Source organism: Oncorhynchus nerka, linkage group LG22 (genome assembly GCF_034236695.1).
Source record: "Oncorhynchus nerka isolate Pitt River linkage group LG22, Oner_Uvic_2.0, whole genome shotgun sequence".
In the NCBI taxonomy this organism is placed as follows: domain Eukaryota; kingdom Metazoa; phylum Chordata; class Actinopteri; order Salmoniformes; family Salmonidae; genus Oncorhynchus; species Oncorhynchus nerka.
In genome coordinates, this window is record NC_088417.1 from 94,855,583 (window position 1) to 94,868,669 (window position 13,087).

The following is a 13,087-nucleotide window of genomic DNA, read 5'->3' on the forward strand; positions in this document are numbered from 1 at the left end:
AACGACACATCGGCTGTACTGATCAGATTCTCTATCTCACATGCATACTGTCAGTGACGACTCCCGAACACACTTGTTGCCGTGGTAACCTCACGCCCTTAAAGGGGCAGCTGATATTTTTTGTGTCATCTGTGATATTTTAGTTAAGACTCGGGTTGAAAAAAAATTCTGTGGGGAAATTGAGTAATATACCACATCACTTCTTACGACTAATACATGTATTATTTTAGAAACATCACAACACATGTTCATCCGGAGTTGTTTTTGGTTTAATAATGGGGGCTAAAAAAATTGGGCTGGTAAAAAAAATCTTAGTGGCTGGTAGATTTGAATTCTACCTGCCACAGTGGCTGGTGGACCAAGAAGTCAGTTTCAGGCCCTGTTAGAAAACTTTGTCCCATATGTGGAAATTATTCTGGTCATGTGTGCCACATTTCATATCTGACCCCAACCTCTCTCTCTTGTCTCTTCAGAGATAACTACACACTACAGATCAACCCTAACTCTGGGCTGTGTAACGAGGACCACCTCTCATACTTCAAGTTCATTGGTCGAGTGGCAGGGATGGCCGTGTTCCATGGGAAGCTATTGGACGGTGAGATCAGCTGCTCTTGCTCTCTTCCAACCCTCACAAGGCCGCGGACAATAGAATAGACCTTTTGATTGTCCATTTTGTAAATAAGTTTGGTATCTTTTGACCCCAGGTCTGATTGAACATTGTCTCCTCTCTTCAGGCTTCTTCATCCGACCATTCTACAAGATGATGCTCGGGAAGCAGATCACACTGAAAGACATGGAATCAGTGGTGAGGCCCTGGAATCACCATTAACATTAACATTCATTAGGTAGTTTACTCTCAGAGATTTAAAGTTCAGTGGTAGAAAAAATACCCAATTATCGTACTTGAGTTAAAGTAAAGATACCTTTTTATATAGAAAATGACTCAAGTAAAAGTGAGTCACCCAGTAAAATACTTAAAGTCAAAGTGTTTGGTTTTATATATACTTAAGTATCAAAAGTAAATGTAATTGCTATAATATACTTAAATATCAAAAGTAGAGAATTTAATTCCTTATATTAAGCAAACCAGACGGCACGGTTTTCTTGTTTTTTTGTTGTTATTAAGGGTAGCCAGGGTCACACTCCTAACACTCAGACATCATTTACAAACAAAGCATTTGTGTTTAGTGAGTCCGCCAGATCAGAGGTAGTAGGGATGACCAGGGTTGTTCTCTTGGTATGTGTGTGAATTATACAACTTTCCTGCCCTGCTAAGCATTCAAAATATAATGAGTACTTTTGGGTGTCAGGGAAAATGTATGGAGTAAAAAGTACATTATTTTCTTTAGGAATGTACTGGAGTAAAAGTTGTCCAAATATCAGTAGTAAAGTATAGATACCCCCAAAAATGACTTAAGTAGTACTTTAAAGTATTTTTTTACACCACTGAATGAGTTAGGAGATTTAAAAAGTGTCTAGCCAGAAACAACAGCTTCATAAGCTTTTTCAAATTGAGTGGGCTCAGACTTCAATCCAGAAAACTAGTTTGACACAGACACACACAAACACACACACACACACACAGACAATATGTAACGTCTTTGTTTCAACACCACGTTGACCTTGTAGGACAGTGAATACTACAACTCTCTGAAGTGGATCCTGGAGAATGATCCTACTGAGCTGGACCTGCGGTTCTGTATCGATGAGGATAACTTTGGACAGACGTATCAGGTGGATCTGAAACCCAGTGGTGGGGACATGGTGGTGACCAACCACAACAAAATGGAATACATCGAGTAAGTTCACCTTTCGTCTTCAATCACTAACATTATTTTACTTTATTTTTTTATATATTTTTTTAACGCCATTTTAATTTAGTTACTTCCCTTTGGAGTTTTTGTAATAATCTGATTCAAGACTCAATATTCAAGTTTATTTGTCATTTGTCGGTATTAACCCTTTATACTTGTACCTGTATATACGGGTTGAAAATGTCAGATTTGGACACTGATAAGCACCTAAATTGGAACGCAGTGGCTGTACAGTAACATGCGTCAGGGCTCAGGCTCTGTGCTTCAGTGCTCTATGGATTTTGGCTGATAACCGTTCTGAACTTGAGCACCGCACACAACAAGAAGTTGCCCACATACCTCCCTCTAATTGGGCAACTTTTGCAAAAGTTTTGTTGTCTGAGTGAGAGAAAAGCTGTAAATGAAGAGGACTCTGTATTTAGAAAGATGAGACATTGAGGATTATATAATAAATTATAAAAATGAAACTGCTTTGACGTCATACAAGCAACTCAAAACACCTGTAAGTCCAAATGTGCACTTCATATTTCCATGTTAATATACAGTGTCCACGTTTATGATCACTGTTTGATATACAGTTAGAAGATGACATGGCGTCAGACCCTGGGTTGTTCTGAACAGAACGAGCCTCTGTCTTTTGTGAAGAAAATCGCAGAGGAACACACCTGAATGCACTCATGACTGAGTCAATCAAATTTATTTATAAAGCCCTTTTTAAATCAGCTGATGTCACAAAGTGCTGTACAGAAACCCAGCCGAAAACCCCAAACAGCAAGCAATGCGGCTAGGAAAAACTCCCTAGAAAGGCCAGAACCTAGGAAGAAACCAGGCTCTGAGGGGTGGCCAGTCCTCTTCTGGCTGTGCCGGGTAGAGATTATAACAGAACATGGCCAAGATGTTCAAACGTTCATAGATGACCAGCAGGGTCAGAGAATAATAATCACAGTAGTTGTCGAGGGTGCAGCAAGTCATTACCTCAGGAGTAAATGTCAGTTGGCTTTTTATCGCCGATCATTCAGAGTTTGAGACAGCAGGTGTGATAGAGAGTCCAGAACAGCAGGTCCGGGACAAGGTAGCACGTCCAGTGAAGAGGTCAGGGTTCCATATCCTGGAGCAGCAGCATGACCAGGTGGACTGGGGACAGCAAGGAATCATCAGGCCAGGTAGTCCTGAGGCATGGTCCTAGGGCTCAGGTTCTCAGAGAGAGAATTAGAGGGAGCATACTTAAATTTACACAGGACACCGGATAAGACAGGAGAAATACTCCAGATATAACAGACTGACCCTAGCCCCCCGACACAAACTACTGCAGCATAAATACTGGAGGCTGAGACAGGAGGGGTTGGGAGACACTGTGGCCCTGTCCGACGATACCCCCGGACAGGGCCAAACAGGCAGGAAATAACACCACCCACTTTGCCAAAGCACAGCCCCCACACCACTAGAGGGATATCTTCAACCACCAACCTATTACCCTGAAACAAGGCCGAGTATAGCCCACAAAGATCTCCCCCATGGCACAAACCCAAGGGGGGCACGAACCCAAGGGGGGCTCCAACCTGGACAGGAAGATCACGTCAGTGACTCAACCCACTCAAGTGACGCACCCCTCCTAGGGATGGCAAGGAAGAGCACCAGTAAGCCAGTGACTCAGCCCCCGTAATAGGGTTAGAGGCAGAGAATCCCAGTGGAGAGAGGGGAACCGGCCAGGCAGAGACAGCAAGGGCGGTTTGTCACTCCAGTGCCTTTCCGTTCACCTTCACACCCCTGGGCCAGACTACACTCAGTCATAGGACCTACAGTCAGAGAACTGGCAGTGTGGTGCCAGGACAACAACCTCTCCCTCAATGTGAGCAAGACAAAGGAGCTGATTGTGGACTACAGGAAAAGGCGGGCCGAACAGGCCCTCATTTACATCGACGGGGCTGAAGTGGAGCGGGTCGAGAGTTTCAAGTTCCTTGGTGTCCACATCACCAACAAACTATCATGGTCCAAACACACCAAGACAGTTGTGAAGAGGGCACTACAACACCTTTTCCCTCTCAGGAGAAAATATTTGGCATGGGTCCCCAGATCCTCAAAAGGTTCTACAGCTGCACCATTGAGAGCATCCTGACCGGTTGCATCACCGCCTAGTACGGCAACTGTTCGGCATCTGACCGTAAGGCACTACAGAGGGTAATGCGGACGGCCCAATACATCACTGGGACCAAGCTTCCTGCCATCCAGGATCTATATAACAGGTGGTGTCAGAGGAAAGCCCATAAAATTGTCAGAGACTCCAGTCACCCAAGTTATAAACTGTTTTCTCTGCTAGCGCACGGCAAGCGGTACCGGATCGCCAAGTCTAGGACCAAAAGGCTCCTCAACAGCTTCTACCCCCAAGCCATTAGACTGCAGAACAATTCATAAAAATCGCCACAGGACAATTTACATTGACACCCCCCCCTCTTGCACACTGCTGCTACTCACTGTTTGTTTGTTACCTATGCATAGTCACTACGCCCCAACCTACATGTACAGATTACCTCAACTAGCCTGTACCCCTGCACACTGACTCGGTACCGGTGCCCTCTGTATATACAGTGGGGCAAAAAAGTATTTAGTCAGCCACCAATTGTGCAAGTTCTCCCGCTTAAAAAGAGGAGAGGCCTGTAATTTTCATCATAGGTACATTTCAACTATGACAGACAAAAGGAGAAAAAAAATCCAAAAAATCACATTGTAGGATTTTTAATGAATTTATTTGCAAATTATGGTGGAAAATAAGTATTTGGTCACCTACAAACAAGCAAGATTTCTGGCTCTCACAGACCTGTAACTTCTTTTTAAGATGCTCCTCTGTCTTCCACTTGTTACCTTTATTAATGGCACCTGTTTGAACTTGTTATCAGTATAAAAGACACCTGTCCACAACCTCAAACAGTCACACTCCAAACTCCACTATGGCCAAGACCAAAGACCTGTCAAAGGACACCAGAAACAAAATTGTAGACCTGCACCAGGCTGGGAAGACTGAATCTGCAATAGGTAAGCAGCTTGGTTTGAAGAAATCAACTGTGGGAGCAATTATTAGGAAATGGAAGACATACAAGACAAGACCACTGGTAATCTCCCTCGATCTGGGGCTCCACGCAAGATCTCACCCCGTGGGGTCAAAATGATCACAAGAACGGTGAGCAAAAATCCCAGAACCACACGGGGGGACCTAGTGAATGACCTGCAGAGAGCTGGGACCAAAGTAACAACGCCTACCATCAGTAACACACTACGCCGCCAGGGACTCAAATCCTGCAGTGCCAGACGTGTCCCCCTGCTTAAGCCAGTACATGTCCAGGCCCGTCTGAAGTTTGCTAGAGAGCATTTGGATGATCCAGAGGAAGATTGGGAGAATGTCATATGGCCAGATGAAACCAAAATATAACTTTTTGGTAAAAACTCAACTCGTCGTGTTTGGAGGACAAAGAATGCTGAGTTGCATCCAAAGAACACCATACCTACTGTGAAGCATGGGGGTGGAAACATCATGCTTTGGGGCTGTTTTTCTGCAAAGGGACCAGGACGACTGATACGTGTAAAGGAAAGAATGAATGGGGCCATGTATCATGAGATTTTGAGTGAAAACCTCCTTCCATCAGCAAGGGCATTGAAGATGAAACGTGGCTGGGTCTTTCAGCATGACAATGATCCCAAACACACCACCCGGGCAACGAAGGAGTGGCTTCGTAAGAAGCATTTCAAGGTCCTGGAGTGGCCTAACCAGTCTCCAGATCTCAACCCCATAGGAAATCTTTGGAGGGAGTTGAAAGTCTGTGTTGCCCAGCAACAGCCCCAAATCATCACTGCTCTAGAGGAGATCTGCATGGAGGAATGGGCCAAAATACAAGCAACAGTGCGTGAAAACCTTGTGAAGACTTACAGAAAACGTTTGACCTCTGTCATTGCCAACAAAAGGTATATAACAAATTATTGAGGTAAACTTTTGTTATTGACCAAATACTTATTTTCCACCATAATTTGCAAATATATTCATTAAAAATCCTACAATGTGATTTTCAGGATTTTTTTTCTCTCATTTTGTCTGTCATAGTTGAAGTGTACCGATGATGAAAATTACAGGCCTCATCTTTTTAAGTGGGAGAACTTGCACAATTGGTGGCTGACTAAATACTTTTTTGCCCCACTGTATTGATTTGTCATAATATGATAGTACGCCATCTAACTATCTAGGTTTGCACTACTAATTGCTCTGTTTTCTAACAGTCTTGTCATTCAGTGGAGGTTTGTGAACCGGGTCCAGAAACAGATGAATGCCTTCTTGGAGGTGAGTGTTGCTTTAACTGTACCGCGGTAATACCTCTTGTTATTTGGTGACAGTGAAGCAAAATGATTTGTACCCAGACCAATAGGTCAACAGGCCTTGTTTTGAAGTGTAGAGAGACCATCTTTAGAAAGACGATTCTGGAGGTTTTGAGGTTTATATTATAACCGTCGTACTGCAGATCAAAATCAGCTGGCTAGAAGTTTTTTCAGTTGAATGTCTGTACCTGTAGCAACTGAAGTTTGAGTAAATCTGGCATGTAATCCCTCCAATAGCTGTTCAACATTGTGATTTACGGATTTTATTTCCCCCATATTTTCGTCCAACAGGGATTCACTGAACTCACTCTCATCGACCTCATCAAGATATTTGATGAAAACGAGCTTGAGGTACAGTATTATTGGTTGTTGTTGTTTTGCCATCTTCATAGTGTTGGGATTTACACTCATATGCTCGGTCACGTGATTCATTGTTAGTTCTCAACAACAAAAAAATTAAAGCTAAGTTTGTCTGTGACTGTAGGCTAAGTTTCTGTCTGTCTGACTGTAGGCTAAGTTTCTGTCTGTCTGACTGTAGGCCAAGTTTCTGTCTGTCTGACTGTAGGCCAAGTTTCTGTCTGTCTGACTGTAGGCCAAGTTTCTGTCTGTCTGACTGTAGGCCAAGTTTCTGTCTGTCTGACTGTAGGCCAAGTTTCTGTCTGTCTGACTGTAGGCCAAGTTTCTGTCTGTCTTGACTGTGGGATCGTTCCACCTTAAACACAAGGCTATTTTGACACCGACCATCTCAAATTGTTCTGATAAGTTAAACATTATTTTGTTGAAATATAATTTGATCTCTGAGAATCTAAGCTATTTGATTGCACCCAAATTGGCCATTTCAATTTATAATAGGATTCATATAATATTCAATAAATATAATACCCAACATTTGATTTGCACAAAAACCTCTTAACAATGATTAAGATGGCCTCCCGGGTGGCGCAGTGGTTAAGGGCGCTGTACTGCAGCGCCAGCTGTGCCATCAGAGACTCTGGGTTCGCGCCCAGGCTCTGTCGTAACCGGCCGCGACCGGGAGGTCCGTGGGGCGACGCACAATTGGCCTAGCGTCGTCCGGGTTAGGGAGGGCTTGGCCGGTAGGGATGTCCTTGTCTCATCGCGCACCAGCGACTCCTGTGGCGGGCCGGACGCAGTGCGCGCTAACCAAGGTTGCCAGGTGCACGGTGTTTCCTGCGACACACCCGGCTGGCTTCCAGGCTGGATACGCGCTGTGTTAAGAAGCGGTGCGGCTAGGTTGGGTTGTGTATCGGAGGATGCATGACTTTCAACCTTCGTCTCTCCCGAGTCTGTACAGGAGTTGTAGTGATGAGACAAGATAGATAGATACTAACAAATGGATACCACGAAATTGGGGAGAAAAAGGGGTAAAAAAAATATATATATAAAAAAATAAAAATAAATGGTCAAACGCTTCCCACCCAACGGCCAGTATACAGTATCAGTTTTCTATGTTTGACAAGTAGTATGAGCCTGTAGCTTAGAGTATTGTTCATTCGTACTGTCATTTATTTTCTGTGAATTTGGTGATGGTTTTTGGGGTGGGTGGGCTTAGTGTGTGGTTTGGGGGGTCCGTGGGTGGCATTTTTTTCATTTATTTGGATGTCTCATATCTTAATTATTGTTAAGAATACGTTTTTTGTGCAAAACAGATGTTGGGTACTTATTGAATATTATTTGAATCCTATCAATTGAAATGGACAATTTGGGTTCAATCAATTAGCTACATTTCTTCAGAGTTCAAATGGTCTTTCAACAAAATAATGTTGCAGGAATGGTTATTGTATTTGTTTCTAACTGCAGAAACCATTTCAGAACAATCTGAGATTGTGGGTGTCATGGCTTGCTGAAATAACATGGAATGACCCTGTACGCTATGTGTCTGTAGACTAAGGGAACCATGGGTTTCTGTTTCTGTTGTCTAAGGGCCCCTGTGTTTCTCTGTTGTCTAAGGGCCCCTGTGTTTCTCTGTTGTCTAAGGGCCCCTGTGTTTGGATGTTTAGAAACCCAGAATGATGATGATTCTTAATAACTAACCCCATGTTCTCTAGAAAAGAGTGATCAACAACAGTATTCTGAGTGCTTTCATTTCTGTATGTGACTGATAATGATCTTTTACATTGGTGTTGTGTGTTTTCCCTAGCTGTTGATGTGTGGTCTGGGTGACGTGGATGTGAATGACTGGCGACAACACACCGTCTACAAGAACGGTTACTGCCCCAACCACCCAGTTATACAGTGGTTCTGGAAGGTAAGACAGGCCTCTCGCTCTCTCTCTCGCACTCTCGTTTGCACTCGCTCTCTCTCGCGCTCTCTCTCGCAATCTCTCTCTCGCTCTCTCTCACTCACACACCTACCTATGTTTAGCCCAGAAATGTGTGTGAAAGGTTACCATCCATCCTAATGAAACATAATCTGTGTGAGTGGGTTAATATCCAGCAGGAGAAACACTGAACTACTCAGACCACCGCTTGTTGTTTCCAATCAATGTCTCAGAGTGGGAAATAATTCACTGTGAGTTACATACAACCACATACATGTATCATCCAGTGGACACCGTAGTCAATTATTTTTGGGGCCAAAACCTGCGTAGTGTTTGAAGATCAAAGTCTGTCTGGTTTAAACGGGTCATGTTTTCTCTGATAAAAGACTAGGTCAGAGTAGTACTTGGCCTGGTTATCAGCCCTGTCACTCTATCTGGGTCCACCAGCACTTTTAACACACACACACACACCACGCATACACACACACCACGCATACACACACACCACGCATACACACGCACATGCGCACACATACCACCCACCGCACGCACACACCACCCACCACACACACACACACACACCACCCACACATACACACACCACACACAAACCACACACACACCACGCATACACACACACCACGCATACACACACACCACGCATACACACGCACATGCGCACACATACCACCCACCGCACGCACACACCACCCACCACACACACCACACACCACACACATACACACACCACACACAAACCACACACACCACCCACCACACACACCATACACACACCACACACACCACCCACACATACACACACCACCCACCACCCACACATACACACACACCGCACACACACACACCACACCACATACACACACCACACCACCTACACACCATCCACACATACACACACCACACGCACCACACACCACACACACAGTGATACAGAACAGAGGAGCACCCCCCCAGGCCAGATGATCTGATTCAGAGGACTGGTTTAAACAGATTCTGTCCTGTACAGTGTCATGTGCCCCAGCCCAGAGTCCTTTTGGGATATTGTTTTGCTCGTTAGTTTCAGACACATGTTTGTCTCATTAGAAGTGGAAGGACCTACACCTGCACTGAGTCACCTCAGTGAAACCTATAACCCACCCGAGGGGATAAATGTCTGTCCAGTTCCAACATCCTAATGCCTTTAGTCCCATGTGTCCCACTCTGCAGGCTGTCCTACTGATGGATGCTGAGAAGAGGATCCGTCTGCTTCAGTTTGTCACCGGGACATCCAGAGTCCCTATGAACGGCTTCGCTGAGCTCTATGGTGAGAGAAGGCAACTGTATGGTCACAGTAGGATGTTTATTAATAGGACTGTGTTGTAACCAGAAGCCCAATAGTACACTTCTCTGTGTTCTGGGCCATAGCTGCACTGGTACTGTGTGTTTTAGTACCACTTCTGTCTTCTCCCATGTCATGTCAGGTTCCAATGGGCCTCAGCTGTTCACCATTGAGCAGTGGGGCACACCTGATAAGCTGCCCAGAGCACACACCTGGTACGTATTGATCTTACAGTTTGCCTGCCCTCTTCCCTCTGACAAGTTCATTGAATCTGTAATGGATTAAACTACTTTTATGAAGTAGTGAACACGACATTTGTGAAACATGAAAATCTCACATTGTACAGTACATTCTGAAAGTATTCAGACCCCTTGACTTTTTCCACATTTTGTTACATTACAGCCTTATTCTAAAATGTATTAAATACATATATGTATTAAATACATTAAATAAATAAATGTATACAAAAATGTGTTTCCCCTCGTCAATCTACACACAATACCCGATAATGACAAAGAGAAAACAGGTTTTTAGAATTTTTTGCAAATGAAATAAATAAATAAAAACATACCTTATTTACATAAGTATTCGGTCCTTTTCCTATGAGACTCGAAATTGAGTTCAGGTTCATCCGGTTTCCATTGATTATCCTTGAGATGTTTCTACAACTTGTTTGGAGTCCACCTGTGGTAAATTCAATTGATAATTTGGAAAGGCACACACCTGTCTATATAAGGTCCCACAGGTGACAGTTCATGTCAGAGCAAAAACCAAGCCATGAGGTCGAAGCAATTGTCCGTAGAGCACCGAGACAGGATTGTGTCGAGGCACAGATCTGGGGAAGGGTATCAAAAAATGTCTACAGCATTGAAGGTCCCCAAGAACACAGATGTCTCCATCATTCTTAAATGGAGGAAGTTTGGAACCACCAAGACTATTCATAGAGTTGGCTGCCCGGCCAAACTGAGCAATCGGGGGAGAAGGGCCTTGGTCAGGGAGGTGACCAAGAACCCGATGGTTCTGACAGAGCTCCAGAGTTCCTCTGTGGAGATGGGAGAACCTTCCAGAAGGACAACCATCTCTGCAGCACTCCACCAATCAGGCCTTTATGGTAGAGTGGTCAGACGGAAGCCATTCCTCAGTAAAAGACATGACAGCCCGCTTGGAGTTTGCCAAAAGGCACCTAAAGGACTCTGACTATGAGAAACAAGATTCTCTGGTCTGATGAAACCAAGATTGAATTATTTGGCCTGAATGCCAAGCATCACATCTGGAGTAAACCTGACACCATCCCTACGGTGAAGCATGGTGGTGGCAGCATCATGCTGTGGGGATGTTTTTCAGCGGCAGGGACTAGTCAGGATACAGGGAAAGCTGAACGGAGCAAAGTACAGTGAGATCCTTGATGAAAACCTGCTCCAAAGCGCTCAGGAACTCAACGACCCTAAGCACACAGCCAAGACAACACAGGAGTGGCTTCGGGACAAGTCTCTGAATGTCTTTGAGTGGCCCAGCCAGAGCCCGGACTTGAACCCGATCTAACATCTCTGGAGAGACCTGAAAATAGTTGTGCATCGACGCTCCCCATCCAACCTGACAGAGCTTGAGAGGATCTGCAGAGAAGAATGGGAGAAACTCCCCAAATACAGGTGTGACAAGCTTGTAGTGTCACACCCAAGAAGAACCAAGGCTGTAATCGTTGCCAAAGGTACTTCAACAAAGTACTGAGTAAATGGTCTGAATACTTATGTACATTTTTACATAAAACATTATTTAAAAAACTGTTCTTGCTTTGTCATTATGGGGTATTGTGTGTAGATTGATGAGGGGGAAAAAACAATTGAATCAATTTTAGAATAAGGCTGTAACGTAACAAAATGTGGAAAAAGACAATGGGTCTGAATAGTTTCTGAATGTACTGTATGTTTTCTATGGATTGTGGTTATTTACTATTCTACAATCTGTTTCATTTGAGTGTTTCCATTATTTCGCCCCGGTATTAATATCACATTATCCTCTATAAATCTATCCTGAATAAATCAGACTGCTGTGAGAGATAACAAATGGTGTGATTCTCTTCTCCAGCTTCAACAGGCTGGACCTGCCTACCTACGAGTCGTTTGATGACCTCCGAGAGAGGCTGCTGATGGCTGTGGAGAACGCTCAGGGCTTTGAGGGCGTCGATTAAACTAACGGCAGCCATCTTGGTTGAATACCACTACAGAGACGACACACCACCACAGGACAGAACGTTTAAAAAACAACTGCCACAGAACTTTAAAAAAACCAACAACTAACTGCCATTCTACAGCTGCAGACCGTGGCCGTAGCAGGGTCTACCTGCAAGCATGTTATATGCACAGGATCAACCACCGAGGTTACTCTGAGACTGTAGTGAATGTGACAGAGACAACGAGCCATGTCTGTCTTCTCCTATGTCAAGGTGCTGGGGAACATGGCCACTACAGTGCAGCCCATGCAAAACACTGCACCCCTGTCTGAAATCTGCAGTGCTGGAATCTCTGATGCTTTTCAATATGAATATCTCTCCTGTTGTATTTGACACCCACCATCCCTGTGACTCTGCTGTGCTGTGGAGTGCATAGCCTTAACCTGCTGGTTACTGCATTCTGTATGAATCAAATTACTACTCCTCTCTCCAAGTTAACATGCTGGATCCTGCATTGTGTGTATATATAATCACTGATCGATTGTAATCCTGCATTGATCAATCACTACTTAACTCCTCTCCAGGTTACCTTACTACTACAGCACCACACCACCAGATAACCTTAGGAATGCTAACCAATCACAGATTCACTAATGAGGATATAAGCCGTGTCGCTCTCACTGTTCGACTACTATGCCTGCCTGGTCCCACCTCCTCTCCCTCTCTCCCTCCCCCTCCCTCCCTTTATCTTTCTCCCCCTCCCTCCCTTTCTCTCTCTCCCCCTCCCTCCCTTTCTCTCTCTCCCCCTCCCTCCCTTTCTCTCTCTCCCCCTCTCTCCCTTTCTCTCTCTCCCCCCTCCCTCCCTTTCTCTCTCTCCCCCTCCCTCCCTTTCTCTCTCTCCCCCTCCCTCCCTTTCTCTCTCCCCCTCCCTCCCTCCCTTTCTCTCTCTCTCCCCCCTCCCTTTCTCTCACTCCCCCTCCCTTTCTCTCACTCCCCCTCTCTCCCTTTCTCTCTCTCCCTTTCTCTCTCTCCCTTTCTCTCTCTCCCCCTCTCTCTCTCTCCCCCTCCCTCTCTCTCTCTCTCTCCCCCTCTCTCTCTCTCTCTCCCCTCTCTCTCTCTCTCTCCCC

The 13,087-nt window shown here is 44.8% G+C and overlaps 1 protein-coding gene across 9 annotated transcripts in view; it reads left to right on the forward strand.

The window, feature by feature from the left end:
• LOC115117146 (E3 ubiquitin-protein ligase NEDD4-like) overlaps positions 1-12,689 on the forward strand; it is an 83,146-nt gene extending 70,457 nt beyond the window's left edge. For all 9 annotated transcript variants that reach the window (XM_065007602.1, XM_065007596.1, XM_065007599.1 and 6 more), the window contains 9 exons: positions 474-595; positions 735-805; positions 1,630-1,799; positions 6,078-6,138; positions 6,465-6,524; positions 8,332-8,439; positions 9,679-9,775; positions 9,933-10,005; positions 11,876-12,689. In XM_065007602.1, coding sequence (XP_064863674.1) covers positions 474-595; positions 735-805; positions 1,630-1,799; positions 6,078-6,138; positions 6,465-6,524; positions 8,332-8,439; positions 9,679-9,775; positions 9,933-10,005; positions 11,876-11,978 — 865 coding nt within the window. In that variant the 3' untranslated portion in view covers positions 11,979-12,689. The remainder of the gene's footprint in view (positions 1-473; positions 596-734; positions 806-1,629; positions 1,800-6,077; positions 6,139-6,464; positions 6,525-8,331; positions 8,440-9,678; positions 9,776-9,932; positions 10,006-11,875) is intronic.
• Positions 12,690-13,087: the final 398 nt, after the last annotated feature.